Source organism: Lolium rigidum, chromosome 5 (assembly GCF_022539505.1).
Source record: "Lolium rigidum isolate FL_2022 chromosome 5, APGP_CSIRO_Lrig_0.1, whole genome shotgun sequence".
Lineage (NCBI taxonomy): Eukaryota > Viridiplantae > Streptophyta > Magnoliopsida > Poales > Poaceae > Lolium > Lolium rigidum.
In genome coordinates this window covers 70,186,106-70,205,123 of record NC_061512.1, presented here as the reverse complement: position 1 = coordinate 70,205,123, position 19,018 = coordinate 70,186,106, and the positions used below count along the sequence as shown (strand labels likewise).

At 46.8% G+C, this 19,018-nt stretch overlaps 1 protein-coding gene and 1 pseudogene across 1 annotated transcript; both read left to right on the top strand.

The window, feature by feature from the left end:
* The first annotated feature begins 13,574 nt into the window (after positions 1-13,574).
* On the top strand, positions 13,575-15,016 carry LOC124653046 (annotated as a pseudogene).
* A 61-nt stretch (positions 15,017-15,077) lies between these two features.
* Positions 15,078-16,619, top strand: LOC124656083. The gene is made up of 2 exons (XM_047194891.1): positions 15,078-15,891; positions 16,035-16,619. The coding sequence occupies exons 1-2, from the start codon at positions 15,078-15,080 to the stop codon at positions 16,340-16,342; spliced, it is 1,122 nt and encodes a 373-aa protein (XP_047050847.1). The 3' UTR covers positions 16,343-16,619.
* Positions 16,620-19,018: the final 2,399 nt, after the last annotated feature.

Below are 19,018 nucleotides of genomic sequence, written 5' to 3'. Positions count from 1 at the left end.
GCCACCTGTCTGTGGGCTGTAACGCGCGAAGCGGTACGGGGAGAGGAGAGCCGTGCGATTAGACGCGAGATCGATGGCCGAGGATGGTCGTCTTCTCCGGCGAGACTGGGACTTACGGGAGGCGGAGGTAGGGGGTCGGCGAGCTCGTCGGAGCTCCGGCGGTCGTCGGAGTGGTGCGTCGCGTCGTTGTCGAGGACGAGGATCTCCCTGGTAGCAGCGGCGTGTCCTGGGGTGGCCTCCTGCTCCGGCGAACTCCGTGTACTGGCGGCGGCGGCGAGCTTGCAATTGGAACAGTGGGGTGGCTAATTGATTCAATTGAGAGGTCGAGGAGAGCTGCGGTGAGGAGGGGAAGAAGTTGGCGTGCTCAATTGAGTGGGAGGAGCCCTCCTTTTATAGGAGCGGGAGGTGGCCGTGGGGCGGAGCGGAGGTCGTCGTCGTCATCGCCGTTCCAAGGTCGCGAAGGGGCAAGGAATGGGTGCGTCTGGTTGCTGTCGTCCTGGCGAAGCTGACGCGCGTGATCGTGGTGCTGGCGAGGCTCTGCAGCGATGGGAAGCTTGACGGGAAGGGGCAGTACTGCGGCGGTTGAACGGGGTCGTGGTCGTCGCGCCTGGCGTTCCCGCGGGCCAGTGAACGTGTCCAGGCGGTCCAGGGATCCGGCGTGCGTCGACTGGCGCTGAGAGGAAGGGTCGAGGTGGTGTGAGGACGCGGGCGTCAGCACGCTCTGGCGCGTCCAGGGTGAACGCCATGCGCGCTCTAGCGTGGCATGGGCATGTCTGGGCGCCACTGGGCACGACGATTTCTACCCGTTGCGGTGCGAGACTTGGTCGTGGGTTGGTCTGGTCAGGCTCATGTGAGTGAGAGGAGAGTGATTGACATGGTGGTGCAGTCCAGAGGTGGCCATAGGTGAGGGTGGCATGAGGTGGACATGCCATGTCACGGCATGGCAAGGTCTGGTCAAGTTGAGCCTCTCCAGTGCTGGGCAGGTGAGTGAGAGGATGCAGTGAGGTGAGAGGGAGCTCCAGAGAGGCAGAGAGGGCTCAGGCTTGGACTTGGTCCATGGTAAAAATCAGTATGGGCTTCAAATTTGATCCTGCCTGCAAGGTGTTTGTTGTAATGCCCGCAAGAAAATAAATTTCGAAATTTGAAAATATTTTTGGTGGAGTGTACTCATATAATAAGAGAAATAGAATGGAGGTAGTGGTGGTCAAAATGGTGTTGATTTGCAAAATCACATATTGCATGTGATCTTACATATGTTAAAAAGTCTCCACTTTGCTTGCTTGTCATTTGAAATTGAGACAGAGTTTGAGGTGGGTCCCTTGAGCAAAGTTGTAGTCCTTGATGAGATCTTGGAAGAGGTGCAAAGAGTTGGCAAAGTGTAGAAGTGAAATCTCACAAAACAGAGGCTCAAAGTGAGCATCATGCTGAAATTGTCACATATGACCATAATCATATGTGAGCACAAATTTGATTCAAATTTGATTTGAATTGAGTTTGATTGTTTCCAAAAGTGTTAAAAAGTGTTTAGTATCCATTTACAACTAATGGTGCAAACCAAATTGATCTAGGTTAATGTTTTGCAAAAATGGCATAGGCCATATGTGTGTGTGACATTGAGTTTTAGAATTTCTCTTCCATTTTCTTTTTCTTTGACTTTGGATGATCAAGAGATCATTGCTAGGGTTTTAGAGTGAGAGAGAACCCATAAGCAAGCATCATGGCAAAAACACACTCAAATAAATTACCAAGGTGAGCTATATGCATAGTCCTATATGATGAGAAAAAGTTTTTGTTGGTTCTGATTTTTGGATTCTTGAAATCTCTCTCTTGTTCTTTTTATTGAAAACTTGGGATGTTACAAACCCTTCCCCCTTACAAAAGATCTCGTCCCGAGATCTAAAGAAAACTAGGTACTAAAGAGATCTGGGTATTCCTTCTTCATATCCTCCTCGCGTTCCCAAGTGGCTTCTTCTTCGGTGTGATTACTCCATTGTATTTTCAGGAACTTGATACTCCTGGTGCGGGTGGTCCTGAAAGCTTCTTCAAGGATGCGAATAGGCACTTCGCGGTAGGTTAGATCCTGGTTGATATCAATGGCTCTGTGGTCGATGTTCTTGAATACTTCGGTCTTCTCCGGTACTTCTAAGCACTTCCGAAGCAGTGAGATGTGAAACACATTGTGCACCGCAGACATTTCTTCCGGTAGTTCCAGCTGATATGAAACTTCTCCTCGGCGACTCAGAACTTTGAAGGGTCCGACATATCTGGGGGCGAGCTTTCCTCTGAGTTGGAATCTTTGCATTCCCTTGAGGGGTGAGACTTTGAGATACACAAAATCTCCAATCTCGAATGTCATCTCTCGACGTCTCTTGTCGGCGTAGCTCTTCTGTCTTGACTGGGCAGTCTTGAGGTAATCGCGGATCTTGTGCACCTTCTCTCCGGCTTCGCGGAGAATGTCGGGGCCGAAGACTTGACTATCTCCGACTTCTGACCAGTTCAGAGGGGTACGGCATTTCCTTCCGTACAGGGCTTCAAAGGGGGCCATTTGTAGACTGGCTTGATAACTGTTGTTGTAGGAGAATTCTGCGTAAGGTAGGCAATCTTCCCATTTGGATCCATATTCTAGCACATAGGCTCTCAACATATCTTCCAGTGTCCGGTTGACTCTCTCGGTCCGTCCGTCGGTCTGCGGGTGATAGGTCTGTGCTGAAATTCAGACGGGTTCCTAGTCCTTCATGCACTTTCGCGCCGAATCTTGAGGTGAATTGGGATCCTCTATCTGACACAATTGACTTGGGGGTTCCGTGCAGGCTGACTATTCTGGAGATGTATAACTCACCTAGCTTTGGGCCTTGGTATGTGGTCTTGACAGGGATGAAATGTGCAACCTTGGTCAACCTATCGATGACTACCCAAATGGAATCATTTCCTCTGCTAGATTTGGGCAATCCTGTGATAAAATCCATACCGACAGAATCCCATTTCCATTCAGGAATCTGTAAGGGTTGCAACAGTCCTGCGGGTCGTTGATGTTCAGCTTTGACTCATTGACATATATCACACTTGGCGATGTAGCTTCCTATCTCTCGCTTCATTCCGTGCCACCAGAATTGCTCTTTCAGGTCTTGGTACATCTTGGTTCCTCCGGGGTGAATGGAATATAGGGTGTCGTGAGCTTCCTTCAAAATGACTTGCTTCAACTCTGAATCTGAGGGTACACACAGGCGTCCGTTGTACCAAAGAACTTCTTCATCTATGGTGAATCCTGGTGCCTTTCCTGCAGCTATCTGACTCTTGATTCCGTCAATGCTGGCATTTCCCTTCTGGGCTTCTTTTATCTGACTCATCAAGGTGGGTTGAAGTTCAATGCTGGCTAAGAATCCTTCGCTCACTAGCTCTAGTCTGAACTGTTCAAATTCTTGATACAGGCTGGGCTTCTCTATTGCGATCATGGAGTTCAACTGACACGGCAGTCTGCTCAAGGCATCCGCTACTACATTGGCCTTGCCGGGGTGGTAGTGAATTTCCATGTCGTAATCCTTGATTAATTCAATCCATCTGCGATGTCTCATGTTCAGCTCCTTCTGGGTGAAAATGTATTTCAAGCTCTTGTGATCTGAATATATCTCGCATCGATTACCCATGAGGTAATGACGCCAAACCTTCAGGGCTAAAACTACGGCTGCTAACTCCAAGTCATGAGTTGGATAGTTCTGTTCATGTTGCTTCAGCTGCCTTGATAGGTATGATATCACCTTGCCTTCTTGCATCAACACACATCCCAGACCAATCTTGGATGCATCACAATAGACATCGAACGGCTTGGTGACATCGGGCATGATCAGTATTGGGGCTGTGGTTAATCTGAGCTTGAGTTGTTGAAAGCTTTCTTCACATTTGTCATTCCAGTCAAACTTCTTGTCCTTCTTCAGCAGTTGAGTCATTGGTCTTGCGATGCTGGAAAATCCTTCAACGAATCTGCGGTAATATCCCGCTAATCCCAGAAATACCCGGACTTCAATCTGGGTGGTTGGGGCTTTCCATTCCTCAACGGTTTTAATTTTTGCGGGATCTATGGCAATTCCTCCTGCAGACAAGATGTGTCCCAGGAATCCTACTTCCTTCAACCAAAACTCGCATTTGCTAAACTTGGCGTACAACTTATGCTGCCTAAGGGTTTCTAGAACCACTTCCAAATGTTGCTCATGTTCTTCTTCTGATTTGGAGTAGATAAGGATGTCGTCGATGAAGACAACGACAAACTTATCCAGAAAGTCCATAAAGATCTTATTCATGAGATTCATGAAGTAAGCGGGGGCATTGGTCAGTCCGAAGGACATGACATTGTACTCATACAGTCCATATCTGGTGGTAAAAGCAGTCTTTGGAATATCTGTTGCACGGATCTTCAGTTGATGGTAACCTGTCCTCAGATCAATCTTCGAGAATACTTGGGCACCGGGTCAGCCTGGTCAAACAGGTCTTCTATCTTTGGCAAGGGGTATTTGTTCTTGATGGTGACATCGTTAAGCTTACGGTAATCCGTAACCAAACGAGTGGCACCGTCTTTCTTATCCACAAACAAAACTGGTGATCTCCAAGGCGACGCACTTGGTCGAATCAGACCTTTGTACAGCATATCATCTAGTTGCTTCTTCAGTTCCACTAGTTCTGCGGGGTTCATGCTGTAGGCTCTCTGGGCTATAGGTCCTGTTCCCGGGATTAACTCGATGAGGAACTCGATATCCCGATCTGGGGGCATACCGGGTAGATCATCCGGAAACACATCAGGGTATCGACAGACGACCCTGATTTGATCCAGAGTTGGCTTGGCTACACTTTGGTTGCAGGTGAAATTTCTGGGTAGTCTTTCAGACACATGTTCTATTATTATTCCGGTGCTACTAGTCATGGTGATGGCCTTCTTGGCGCAGTCTATCAATCCATGATGTTTCGCCATCCAATCCATACCCAGGACTACTTCCAATCATTTTGTTCCCAGAACAATCAAGTTTGCATAAAAGTCTATTTCATGAATTCTGATGGGTACAGCTTTGCAAAATTTTCTAGCTTTAGTTGTTGATCCAGGTATTTGAACTATCATGACATGTTTCAAGCTGATTGGTTGAATCTTACTAGTGCACACAAAATCTTCTCGTGACAAATGAATGCGACGCTCCCGAATCAAACAACACTCTTGCCGGTATTGAGTTAACAGAGAACATACCCAAGCACCACGTCTGGTGCTTCCTGGGCTTCCTCGACGTTCATGTGGTAGAAGCGACCTCCACGGTTGTTCGGGTTGTTGGGGGCGAACTTCTTGCCGGTGGAGACACGACGTTGCTGCTGAGCAGGTGCAGCGGTGTTGCCGGCGAGCTTGGCCAGCCTTTTGGGGCACTCATTGGTGTAGTGTTCCACAACTCCACATTCATAGCAGGTGATGGTTGACTTGTCCTTGGTTGCAACGGGGATGGCGTTGCTCCCAGTCCTTGGTGCGGTGTTGGTGTTGTTGTTGGGGGCTCTCGGCGGAGCGCGGTTGAAGTTGTTGTTGTGGTTGTTGTTGTAGTTGCTGTTGTTGTTGTGGCCTCCTGGCCTGGGGTTTCCTCCACTCCGGTTCTGATAAACCGGACGTGACATCTGTGCATTGGGCTTGTTGGTCCTGAAGCCTCCGCCTGAGTTGGGGCGATACCTTGGGGCATTGCTAGGCCCACTTTGGTTCATCATGCGGCGCTTGCGGTTCTCGCTGGCTTGGTGCAGTTTCCCCTCCATTTGGATGGCGGAGTCAACAAGGGCTTCGAGGTCGGCGAAGGGGATGTTGATCAACACAGTCTGCATCTCATCACGCAATCCGTTCGGAAACCTTTCCTTCCTCTTCTCGCAGTATCGGTCTCATCCGGGCGTACCTTGACAAAGTTAGGAACTTGTCGCGGTATTCCACCACGGACATCCGGCCTTGCTTCGGTTCACGGAATTCATCTCTCATCTTCTTTATCGGACCCGGGGCACATGGTACTTGCTGAACTTGAGCTTGAAATCTGCCCAAGTCATGAACTGTCCCGCGTTCATGGCACGGGTGCTTGTCCACCAAGCTCTTGCGGGTCCTGCTAAGTAGTGTGTGGCAAACAGCACTTTCTCATTTTCTTCAACTCCAGCCTACTTCTAGATTGTTCTCCATAGTTTGGAGCCAATCATCCGCATCCGGGGTTCCTCAGTCTTGCTGAAAACTGGCGGGTTGGTATTCTGGAAGTTCTTGAGCTTTGATCCTGGGTGATCATGATGACCTTGATTGTTGTTGGCAAGCTGTTGAAGTGCTGCAATGTTGGCTTGCCTTTCAGCTCTTTCGGCTTCTCTATCTTCCAGCATAACTTGCAACATCTGCATCATAGCGTCTTGATTCGCGTTGCGAGTTGGAGGGGCCATCTGAGCATTGAGAGGGATCATGAGATAAGAGGGAAAATTTCTATGGCTTGTTTTGTTTTTAAGTTCAAAAGCTTAAAACTTGAAGTCTTTTCAGATGACACAAACATACATTCATTCATAGCAAACAACACACATTACAAGCTAACACACTAAGGGTTTTAAGAACCCTTCTTCTCCAAGCTACGATACATTGGGGCGGGATACAACTCACACCTACGATAGTGCACAAGTGAACTACTCCTCATCCTCATCGACATCGATGGGGGTGTGGTCATCATCTCCGTCGTCCAGGAACTCGTAGTCTTCCCCCTCGGTGTTCTCATCCTCCTCGAAGTCGTTGTCGTCACTCAGGTAGTTGCTTCCTCCCTGAATGTCTTCTCCATCTTCCTCCATCTTCTTCATCTGCTCCTCCCGGGCCTTGACAAGTGGCCTCGAGTGCTGCTATCTTCGCGCGGAGGCGAGTGATGGTGGCATCCTTCTTCGTCCTCTCCGCAGGCGGAGAGTCCTCGCGGTCATTGGCGAGCATCTTGATGGCGTCGCCTTGCTCGATGATGCGGGCGTGAGTCCGGTTGGCGTACTCGCGGGAGTGGTCGAGATCCCGCTCGCGTGTGGTACAAGCATGAAGTCGAGATGCTCCACATGGTGCTTCAGCTCCGGGTGGGATGGCATGTCCATGGGCTCTCCAGCAGAGTTACGCCTCGCGAGGTGAGAAAAGCGAGGGTGCTTGAGTGCCTCCCCGCTCATCCCGCACAAGCGTGCGAGTCCCTCCTGAAGGGCGCGGGCAAGTCCGTCCAGCCAGTTGCTCTCCATGAAGGAGAAGAGGATCCTCTCAGAAGTGGGAGGCTCCATCTTGCCCCTCAAATCCGCAATGATGATCCACTGCAGTTCGCCTCCTGGCTGGTCAGAGATCTGGGCTCCGTGGAACTCCGGGTGCGGGCGACCAAGGTGGTCGGACAGGGCGTTGAGGTCGTGCTCGAAGATCAAGCTTCCCCCATTCCCGAGCTGGTAGAACTTCGTGTTCACGGGCTCCATCTGAAAGTGAAGTGAAGGATTAAGTTAGAGAAGTGAACAAGTGTGGCAAAATTTTAGGTATATTTCTAAGGAAGAACATGACTTCTTATTTTCCAAAGAAACTTAAAGAGAAGACAAAGACTTAAATTTTCCGAAATACTTCATTCATTTTTGAAACTAAATTTTTAGAACGCCCATTTCTAACTAGGGTCTCCTAAGGTCAAACAATGGCTCTGATACCAACTTGTCAACACCCGGATTTTTAAGTCCGAGTGCCTATTATGTCATACATCGCAATCCCAGGAATATTGTTGTTGCGAGGCATAATAGTTAAGTATCACAGTCATCATTCATTACCAACCATAATGTCTTACAACTTGGAATCACATGATCCATATTACACGAATAGTTGATCTATTGATCAACGAACAAACACAAGTTCATAGCGGAAGCGTAAGATACAAGGACTCTCTAGTCCACGAGCCAACGCTTGACGTTAGAAGCTCCTAGCTGTGGTAGACGTCCCGATGGTCGTCATCCTCGTACTCGTTGCTCGGCTTCATAGTCCGGCCATTTGAATAGCCGGGGACAAAGCCGTGAGTACTTTAAGTACTCGCAATCTAATACTAATGTAAGTGCTAACATGGCTATTGAAAGTGTTCTAAGCTCTAGGGTTATTTGCATAAAGCCAATTTTAGTTTATAAACATTTTAGTAAAGAACTCCTCATGTGCTAATTAACTCAAGTGGGAACATTAGTGTCATTACCACAACTCAGTTGTGATTCAAATTCAAAGTCACCGTTCATGTTCAAAAAGATATAAATTCTGATGACGGAAATAGTATGGCCTTTCCAACTGTCCATGACCGCGGACGCGGCTATTCGAATAGGTTTACACTCTGCAGAGGTTGCACACTTGTGCCACAACATTTGATTACATCCGTCAGGGATAAAACCCCGAATAATCGTAACTCAAGCACGCGGATCATCAACCGTCAACCTTTCACTTACACACCCTAGTATAGGCACCTCTCCCCATGAGCTTGGCCTCCCGGTGAAAACCAACTGTTAACCCGGGAACTGCACAGGGCTTGGGTCGGACATTCACCTCGTTTCATGTCATTTCTCATCATTTCTTTTGTTGTAGAGGCAGCCTTCAGCCTAACCCCGATGACGCTTGTTTAGAGGGAACCCATACTAAGATACATAAATTTCCAGCTAAGCCTTACCCATAATCAGGTATTGTGGGGGTACTTGTAAATTGGAATGGTATCGCATCCGAACTCAACCATCAGTTTTCATCAAAATTCACCAAATAAAATTCAGGTCATATTCATCTTCAAAATCTTTCAATGGAAATGACTCATCATTCCCAAGGTTTTCACCATCCTCATTTCATAAACACATGTTCCCATCTAGAGTAGTCATTTTTAACTTAGCACTAGCATCTATGTATGAGGGGTACTAAGTAACTTGCTTTGCTTCTAGGCTAAGTTTGATACTCTTGTACTAATTCAATACTAACCAAGTGAATCATGAATCAAAAAGTACTTTGATAAAACAAAAGTAAATAAAGCTTGTAAAGTAAAACTGGGAAGTAGGATCATTAACATAAAGTAAATGGGTAATGCCTTGCTCATGGTGAGCTTTGCACTTTGCAAGAGTATTATCTTGCCTTGGTTGGGGAATTGGTCAGAGTGGTCTTCTTCTCCTTGGAAGTAGACCTCCTCCTCCTCCTGGTACTCCTCGGTACTAGCGTCTAAAATACGAATACGGGGTACACAATTATCACACCAAACTTATTTAATTTAAACTAAGCACAAACATGGTTCACACACTCAAACTAGCATCACACATTACTATTAAGTTGGTGGATGTGTTCTTTTCTTATTATTTAAGAAAAATAATTTCCTCTCATGCTAACTTAGATGTTATTTTCAATTACTTAGAGAAATAATTTCCTCTCATTATCTTCTTAAGATTTAATTTCTCTCATGAATAATATGTGACCTAGGTTGACCAAAGTCAACCTCTTCACACTTCTCATTTAAGAAAATGATTTAAATGAGGTGAACACCTCATACCATTTAATCCTAACATGTTAAAGATTTAATATCATCAACAATTCATAAGAGACCTAAATGACAAGAGTCTCTACCTCATTTTGAATTGTTCATGACAAGATTTAAATGAGAGACGCACTCTCATAAGATTTCTTAATAGTTTTAGACAATATCTTTGACTAGAAATAGCCATAAAGTCCTTTAATTAAACTAGGCCATGATCATTCAAAGTAAGCATGGCATATTTTTGCAGAAACAATTTATATAAGTGAAATGTGAATTATAGGAGTTGGAATCAACTCAAAAGCATTTTTGGTTGATTTTTAAGAATCTATTCTGGATTTTTGAAATTTGAAACGTGGGCTGGCGGGAAAAGAAACGGGCTGTGCCACGCGAGAGAGAAATGGGCCGGCCCAGCTTCACAGCGGGCCAGCTGACAAGGTGGGGGCCACCTGTCTGTGGGCTGTAACGCGCGAAGCGGTACGGGGAGAGGAGAGCCGTGCGATTAGACGCGAGATCGACGGCCGAGGATGGTCGTCTTCTCCGGCGAGACTGGGACTTACGGGAGGCGGAGGTAGGGGGTCGGCGAGCTCGTCGGAGCTCCGGCGGTCGTCGGAGTGGTGCGCCGCGTCGTTGTCGAGGACGAGGATCTCCCTGATAGCAGCGGCGTGTCCTGGGGTGGCCTCCTGCTCCGGCGAACTCCGTGTACTGGCGGCGGCGGCGAGCTTGCAATTGGGACAGTGGGGTGGCTAATTGATTCAATTGAGAGGCCGAGGAGAGCTGCGGTGAGGAGGGGAAGAAGTTGGCGTGCTCAATTGAGTGGGAGGAGCCCTCCTTTTATAGGAGCGGGAGGTGGCCGTGGGGCGGAGCGGAGGTCGTCGTCGTCGTCGCCGTTCCAAGGTCGCGAAGGGGCAAGGAATGGGTGCGTCTGGTTGCTGTCATCCTGGCGAAGCTGACGCGCGTGATCGTGGTGCTGGCGAGGCTCTGCAGCGATGGGAAGCTTGACGGGAAGGGGCAGTACTGCGGCGGTTGAACGGGGTCGTGGTCGTCGCACCTGGCGTTCCCGCGGGCCAGTGAGCGTGTCCAGGCGGTCCAGGGATCCGGCGTGCGTCGACTGGCGCTGAGAGGAAGGGTCGAGGTGGTGTGAGGACGCGGGCGTCAGCACGCTCTGGCGCGTCCAGGGTGAATGCCATGCGCGCTCTGGCGCGGCATGGGCATGTCTGGGCGCCACTGGGCACGACCATTTCTGCCTGTTGCGGTGCGAGACTTGGTCGTGGCTTGGTCTGGTCAGGCTCAGGTGAGTGAGAGGAGAGTGATTGACATGGTGGTGCAGTCCAGAGGTGGCCAGAGGTGAGGGTGGCATGAGGTGGACATGCCATGCCACGGCATGGCAAGGTCTGGTCAAGTTGAGCCTCTCCAGTGCTGGGCAGGTGAGTGAGAGGATGCAGTGAGGTGAGAGGGAGCTCCAGAGAGGCAGAGAGGGCTCAGGCTTGGACTTGGTCCATGGTAAAAATCAGTATGGGCTTCAAATTTGATCCTGCCTGCAAGGTGTTTGTTGTAATGCCCGCAAGAAAATAAATTTCGAAATTTGAAAATATTTTTGGTGGAGTGTACTCATATAATAAGAGAAATAGAATGGAGGTAGTGGTGGTCAAAATGGTGTTGATTTGCAAAATCACATATTGCATGTGATCTTACATATGTTAAAAAGTCTCCACTTTGCTTGCTTGTCATTTGAAATAGAGACAGAATTTGAGGTGGGTCCCTTGATCAAAGTTGTAGTACTTGATGAGATCTTGGAAGAGGTACAAAGAGTTGGCAAGGTGTAGAAGTGAAATCTCACAAAACAGAGGCTCAAAGTGAGCATCATGCTGAAAAAGTCTCACATGACCATAATCATATGTGAGCACAATTTTGACTCAATTTTGATTTGAATTGAGTTTGATTATTTCCAAAAGTGTTAAAAAGTGTTTAGTATCCATTTACAACTAATGGTGCAAACCAAATTGATCTAGGTTAATGTTTTGCAAAAATGGCATAGGCCATATGTGTGTGTGACATTGATTTTTAGAATTTCTCTTCCATTTTCTTTTTCTTTGACTTTGGATGATCAAGAGATCATTGCTAGGGTTTTAGAGTGAGAGAGAACCCATAAGCAAGCATCATGGCAAAAACACACTCAAATAAATTACCAAGGTGAGCTATATGCATAGTCCTATATGATGGGAAAAAGTTTTTGTTGGTTCTATTTTTGGATTCTTGAAATCTCTCTCTTGTTCTTTTTATTGAAAACTTGGGATGTTACATAATCCACCACAATCTATAATTCTCACATATAAAAGACACAATAGAAAAATGATATGTGCTGAAATTATTATGAAATTCTAACTTTGTGACCATCTATCTAATCAACAAAAAGTTATTAGCGGGCAACACACAACCGAAAGTTATTAATAAGTGCACCTAAATAGATAATTTTTAATTCATTCTAATAGTTTTAACTACCCATAGAATTTTGACAAACTAAAGAAGATGATCATTGTTCAAAAAAAAAAAGAGAGAATACCCTCGCAAATATGCTAGTTTAAGGTAAAATCATGAGTTGGATGGCTTGTAGCTACCTTTGGCACAACTAAACCTTGCGCAAGTGTGATTTGCCTATAAATTGTGGCTAAAGAAAAGTTAGCCATAAGCGTGACAAGATTTGCAATAAGTGAACTCCATGACATAGAGACACATAGATGTAAAGTGTGGCAAACCACGGGTATGTCGAAAACTGTACACACAAATTATATGGAGTGTCTGAGCTTACACAAGCGTGGCAAACTGTAATATATTGGATCATTACACAAAACAACCTTAGAATTACATGGAGTCAAAATTATAAGTATTAATAACAAATTACTTGTCAGATTGTTTCCCCGGGCCTTGACTCCAGAGCCTACCCAATTTTATCTTTTAAAATTTTCCGAATTTAATATGAAAATTCTAACTTCAACATTTGGATTTTGTAGCAATTTCTTCCCTAATTGTGGTTACTTTCCTGGGTCTGAATTATTTAAAAAACACTGTCACTACTCAGATGTTTTCTTAATGCACTCAAACCTCCACCTGTCTAATTTAATGATAGGTGGAGAATGGCATTGAAATAAAATTTGAGGGCTTGGAATATAAGAGAACAAATGGAGTACTCCATATTTAAAAGAAAATATGGGTACATATTTTGACTGTTCAAGTGCAGGCTTTGTGACTTGTGACCAACAACTAATTCAATACAATAATATGCTGGTCGACCTTGTGATACAAAACTGATACCATCCTATTCGCATGAAAAAACATGGACGAATTCGGTGCACATAGGCACAAGTGCTCCCTTCACTTTTAATTATTTAAAAATTTCAAAATCTCACACTTTTATGTTTTCAAAAATTATGACATTACATATGTAGATATATATTTACATGCGAAGTGTATGCAAAACAGTCCCGATAAAAAAGACTTTAAAATTTTGGAAATACAAAAAAACAAATTTCTGACAAAAGGATACACTATTGTAATAGTACTATTTTACTACCATTTACTGTCAGAAATGTATCTTTTTTATATTGTTCAAAATATAAAGTACTTTTTAACAGGACTTTTTTGCATACACACCACCCGTATATATCTATCTATATATTCAACGCTGTAACTTTCTGAGACTTAGAAACGTGAGGTTTTAAACTTTCAAAAATTTGAAGTGGAGAGAGCATGTGTCAAAGGTACTTTTCGAAAAACATGTCCTTTTATATAGTTGTGATGGGGTAAATTTTACCAATTTATTGCATATGAAAATGGTAGCTTCTACAATTTATTATGATTGGCAGTTTAAATGCGAACATCAAAGTGAGCTGCAGCAGTAGCTGACGTGCTTGGAAAGCTTGGTGGTCTATTAATTTCTTGGGATGTTTTTACCCGACTCCGTTTGGGGCTCGTTTGTAAATTTACATCCCAAATCAGCGGGAGCGGTCGGCACTCGGCACAGTCGACGATCCACTGTCGCCTCCCTCACCTTTTCCTCCCCTGAAAACCCCGACCACCAGCACTGCAATGTCCACCGTCGAGGAGGTCCTGGTTGAAGAATCCACCACCCAAATTATCTCCGGCGGCGATCCCTCCCGCCCCGTCGCCCGATCTGCCCACTTCCTGCTGCCCCGTGGGGACAGCGCCCATCCCCCCGCCCTACCATTACCCCCCTCCCCCGATTCCGGCCCTGTTCTTGTCGACGAGCTCCAGGTGGAGCTGAGCGGCTGGCCCGGCACATCGAAGCAGTGGAGGCGGTGGGTCGCCAAGCTCCGGCCGCGGCACGAGCTGCTGTGGCGGAAGGTCCGGATCTTGCCCGCCGTTCTTGCAACCACGAGCTGGGTGCGGCGGGACGAGGGCCTGCTGCTCCAGCTCGCGCCCTTCTGGTCCGCCGACACCAGCACCTTCGTCTTCCCGTGGGGCGAAGCCACGGTGACGCTTGAGGACGTGGCCGTGCTCGGGGGGCTTCCCCTGCTGGGCCACTCCATTGGCTCGCGGTCTGACGAATTCCGCAGGGACGTGGACGCGCTCGAGGCCGTCCGGATCTTACTGAACCGGAGCAAGTGCAAGAAAGCCAGTTATGCCGCCTGGGCTAAGCACTTCGCTGACCAGCCGACGGAGGACGACGACGGCAGATTGCTCGAGCACGGCGCGTTTCTGGCCATGTGGTTGTCCAGGTACGTGTTTCCGGCGCCGCCATTCGACGTGGTCCGGCCGGAGGTGTTCCCCATCGCTGCCCGACTGGCTCGCGGCAAGTGCGTCGCCCTCGCGCCGGCCGCGCTCGCCAGCGTTTACAAGGACCTCTCCGCCCTCAAGCACTACCTGAGCTCGGGCAAGACCCATCGGCGGTTCCTGGGCTGTGCCCCGCTGCACATCCTCCAGCTATGGGTCTGGGAGCGATTCCCGGAGCTTCGTCCCGAGACCAAGAGCACCTCTCGCCGTGATGATCCGGCCGCGCCGAGGGCTGCCCACTGGCACAATGCTAAAAAGGCGCTACACCCTAGCTACATCCACTCAGTGTTCATGTCACCGGATGAGTTTGACTGGAGGCCTTATGGAAGTACCAGCTTTGCTCTGCTGCAAGCCAAAGCTGGCTGCTGGGTGCACGGTCGAGAGATAGCGGAAAGTAAGGAATTGCTGTCCTTTGCGCACTGTCTGCGACCTTGCGAGCTTGTCGGCATGGGATGCATTGAGCAGTACTGCCCACATCGTGTTGCAAGGCAGCTGGGCTTCGATCAGGACGTACCTAGGACTGTCGCCCGTGTCAAGTCAAGCCGAAAGGCTTCGTGGGCAACATACAAGATGCAGCCTGAAAAAATTACCTTCTTCATTCCGCAATGTGATCCCGGTGTGACTGCTGCATATTCACAGTGGTGGGAGCCTTACTTGTCGACAAGTGCTGCTGCTGTTGCTAATGCTGCAAGGATGAAACAACTTCATGTTGAGGTTAGTCCCAGAAAAAGAAAAGCTCAAGATCTTCCTGGCGTAGATTCTTGCAAAGAGCGTCACCCAAAGGCCGGGATGATTCTGCCTGATGATACAGAGGATCCACAGGACGAGATTCCGCTAGCGGAGAGGCTCAATAGCATCGTTCTAATGACACATAACCAGGATGCGGAGAGGCATACCTTGAAAGACAGGGAGACTCTCAAAGAGAATTCAGAAACTCTCAAGGATTTTCTGCCAACATGGACAAGGAAAGGTAGACGTAAGGTAGTTTTGCGCAAAGTTGCTGACAAAGCTTTTTCTGATGCAGAGACAGTCTTGGTGACTGCAGTTGATGAACCATCCTGTGGGTCTGTTTCCAAGAATGAACATTGTAAAGGTCAAGTATCAGACTCTGTTATGATGCATGATGACAACAATATCAGCTCTGAACATGGTGACGTTGAGGGTGCAGTGAGCACTGGCAGCAACAAAGGCATTGGACCTGCAATTGCAGTTGATGTGCATCCAGATCTTCAAGATATGTTAGCGATCAGTGATGATGAGTTGGATGATATATTCGGAAAGGATACCGAGGTCACTGCAATGTACCTGAAATTATCCAGGTTGGCGGTGACCATAAACAACTCAGATCAGCCATATGAGGAACGACACGTGTTCACAGTAAGTAGAGATGAGCAGGAGGGCACAAAATTGAAGGATATCATGGCGGGAAACAATTGTGATTATGAGCTTGCTACTGTCCAAAGTGATACAACTCGTGTCATCAATGTTAAGACCAATGTTGATGTCTTAGAAGGATCCATTGATGAAATGCAGACGGACAATGTTACAAAAGAGCAAGATCAGAGAGCGAAGGTGGACAGAAAAAACTCTACTGTCTTGGAAGGTACTAAAATAGCAAATGAAAATATATCCTCATATCTGTAAGTAGGACTGCATAAAGGTTAACATAGAAAGACCAGGTATGCCTAAGAATTGATGAAATATGACAACAAACTATTGCTAATATGATACTCTTTTTCTTTGTAGAAAACTATGGTGCATCTTCTGATGGCCTAGCAAATGGAAATGGTGAGCTGGTGACAAAATTAATTTCTACTGATACACTCTACTATGTTACACCATTTGAGCGGGTGAAAGATGCTAAGATCAGAGATTCAAGAGTCACAAATGCAGTTCAAGGAGTTTTTCAGCCAAGACGTGAAGTTGGAACAAAGGAACTGATTAGAGAGGTGTCCGAAGCTCGAGAAGCAGAGAAGGTTGAGTTGGAGGCAATAGTTGATCGTTTGAAGCAGCAGCTTGTGGCGCTAGAAGGTGCAGGGACAAAAAGAAGCTAGAAACCCTGAGGTATATAACTTAACATAACATAGTTGTGGGTGAATTGAAGGCATGTGCTAGTCTGGTGAAAGGACCTCCTTTTGCTATACTTTTTGAGGGAACGAGAGCTTTATATGATCTTCATTAGTCTATGGAGTATATATTATTCTTTTCAAAACAGAGTCTATGGATATATTTTTTGGAGGTTAAAAGGCAGTCGTTTTGCCGTCCGATTAGAGTGTTTATGTACAGAGATCACACCAAAGGAATTAAAAAAATTACAACATAGGTGGAACATCTCTGGGGTCTGTGTGGGCATGCGCCCGTTGTGCGATCTCTTCATGCACCAAAGCCGCCACCACGTCCAGGTGGAGGGTAGTGTTTCGGAAGATTCTTTTGTTCATTTCTAAATCCCCCACATGGAATAGATGAAAGCACCGCTAGATTGCCGTCTCCTCTCTTTGGGCAGGGCTGCAGTCAGTGTTGGATTGTTTTGTTCATGGGAGGTGGAGCCATTCCTAAAGGATCATTCCAAGCTAAGATCTTCTCATTGACCACCTGCTGTATTGCAACAGCAGGTGGCGCTTCATTTCTTGGTGAATTCGACATAGTTTATACACAGAGTCATGCGGCCATCCGTGAATGGTCAGGTTTTCAGTCGTTAGCAGCGCCAACCAGACGAAGAACCGACACTTTGGCTCCATCTTTGCCTTAAACAGCTTTGTCTGTCCGAAAAGGTGCGATCGCTCCATCAATTGGCATGGTAAGCTGACTCTGTCGGGTATATTCCTGAGTTTGTCCACCGCCATGAGATGGTTTCTGGAGTGGGCTGAAGCGTGACCTTCTCAAAATGGACCAAAGCTTGACGAATTGAGATAATTGTTCAGGTGTGGATATGTTTGTCAAAGTTCTAATCCAGTTCCTGTTGTGGAGTTCCTTTTGCACCGTTCTGCACTTTCTCATGGCTATCTTTAATAGCTCCGGAAACGTGCACCGTCTGTAATGGTGATGTTCGTTGACACCCTAAAAAGGTCCATGTCCGTCGCTTCACACGGCGATACAGATTTATGCCATGGCCTACCCAAATCCTGTCCACGCGAACCAAGGCCAACACAGCCTCATTGCCCCGCCAAAAATACCTAGGTCGCCCAGTTCCTTTGGCCTGCACAGCACAGGGCGCTCCAATTGACAAGAGCATGCGGCCAGACCCCCCGGGAGCTCCTGGCTTCATCCATACAAAAACTCTTTTAACCTTCCCAATTTTCTTTCGCATCCACTTTGGGAGCTTGAAACCCGCTAGGTGGTATATGATCATGGATGACAATACTGATCTGCAAAGGAGAGCACGCCCATCCCTCGTAAAGTTCTTCGCTCCAACCTGCTAATCTAGCTCCCAGCTTGTCAAGGACAGGCTGGGAGTACAGCCCTTTTAGCCTAGGGAAATGCAGCGGGAGACCAAGATATGTGCATGGAAAAACTCCTCACAGGCAGCACTCCAAAGCCGCCGCAATCTGCTCCTCGGTGCAACTCACGTAAAAAAAATCCGACTTGCACAGGTTCATGTGCAGACCGCTCGCACCAGCAAAATCTGCATGAATGTGACAAAAGCCTGCATCATCAGCGTAGAGGGAGACGGTTAACTTCAAGGGTCTACGCCGGATCCAACTGAGGATGCCGTCAGATTCCTCAGCAGCTGCCTTTCGGAAGAGATGTTGAGGAGGATCAATTGCCAGAATGAAAAGTATCGATATCGGATCCCTCTGCGTGGGACCATGGGTGTGAGCAATGGAAGGCCCCGGTTTCTGTTTAAGGGGCAGTGAGGATGACGCCGACCGTGGCAGCACCCAAATCCACCGTCTCCATCTAGGGACAAACCCAATGACCTCGAGCAGCTCCATGAGGTATGGCCAGCTTACTCAATCAAACACTTTCGAAATTTCAAGCTTGAGGAAGAAACCTGGCATCCGTTCTTTGTGCATCTCATTGATTAACCCCTGGGCATGAAGAAAGTTGTCGTGAATGCAATGTCGCTCAATGAATGCAGACTGGCTTGGCGACACTAGCTCTTGGAGCAAAGGAGCAAGCTTTGTGGCCAACATTTTCTAGAAAATTTTGGCGAAACTGTGATGAGGTTTATTGGACGGAAAACCGTGATTTTCAATGAATGATTCAAAGATTGGTCATCCGAGAGTTGAGCCAAATGACAAGAGATTTTACCACATAAATCTCTGTGCTTCGATACCTTGTTATTTTTATTTCAAGACTAGATTATGAAAGAGCGCGTTGCGGCGCCCGTTCAGTTTGACAAAATAAAAGTTATACGAAAATTTGAGAAAATATAGAATACATGTGGAACATGCATGAGACTAAAATGTTCGTACTCATTAGTGCATGGCCCACTTGGTTCAAAGTCTAATATCAAATTGCTTGTTATAGATGACTAATCCGAGCTTTAATATCAAATTGCTTGTTATAGATGACTAATCCGAGCTTTACTACACACCTTACTAATAATGTTCGCAACTTCAAAAAAAAAATGTTCGCAGAATTTATTAAAGAGATTGCATTAACTTCTAGACAAAAAAATATACAATATAAGACATTGAATAATGTCACAAAAATAGAAATGACACAGGTGAAGAACCTTAATTGTAACATAGGACGTAGATTACAACAGCGGAAAGAAGACCAGCGCC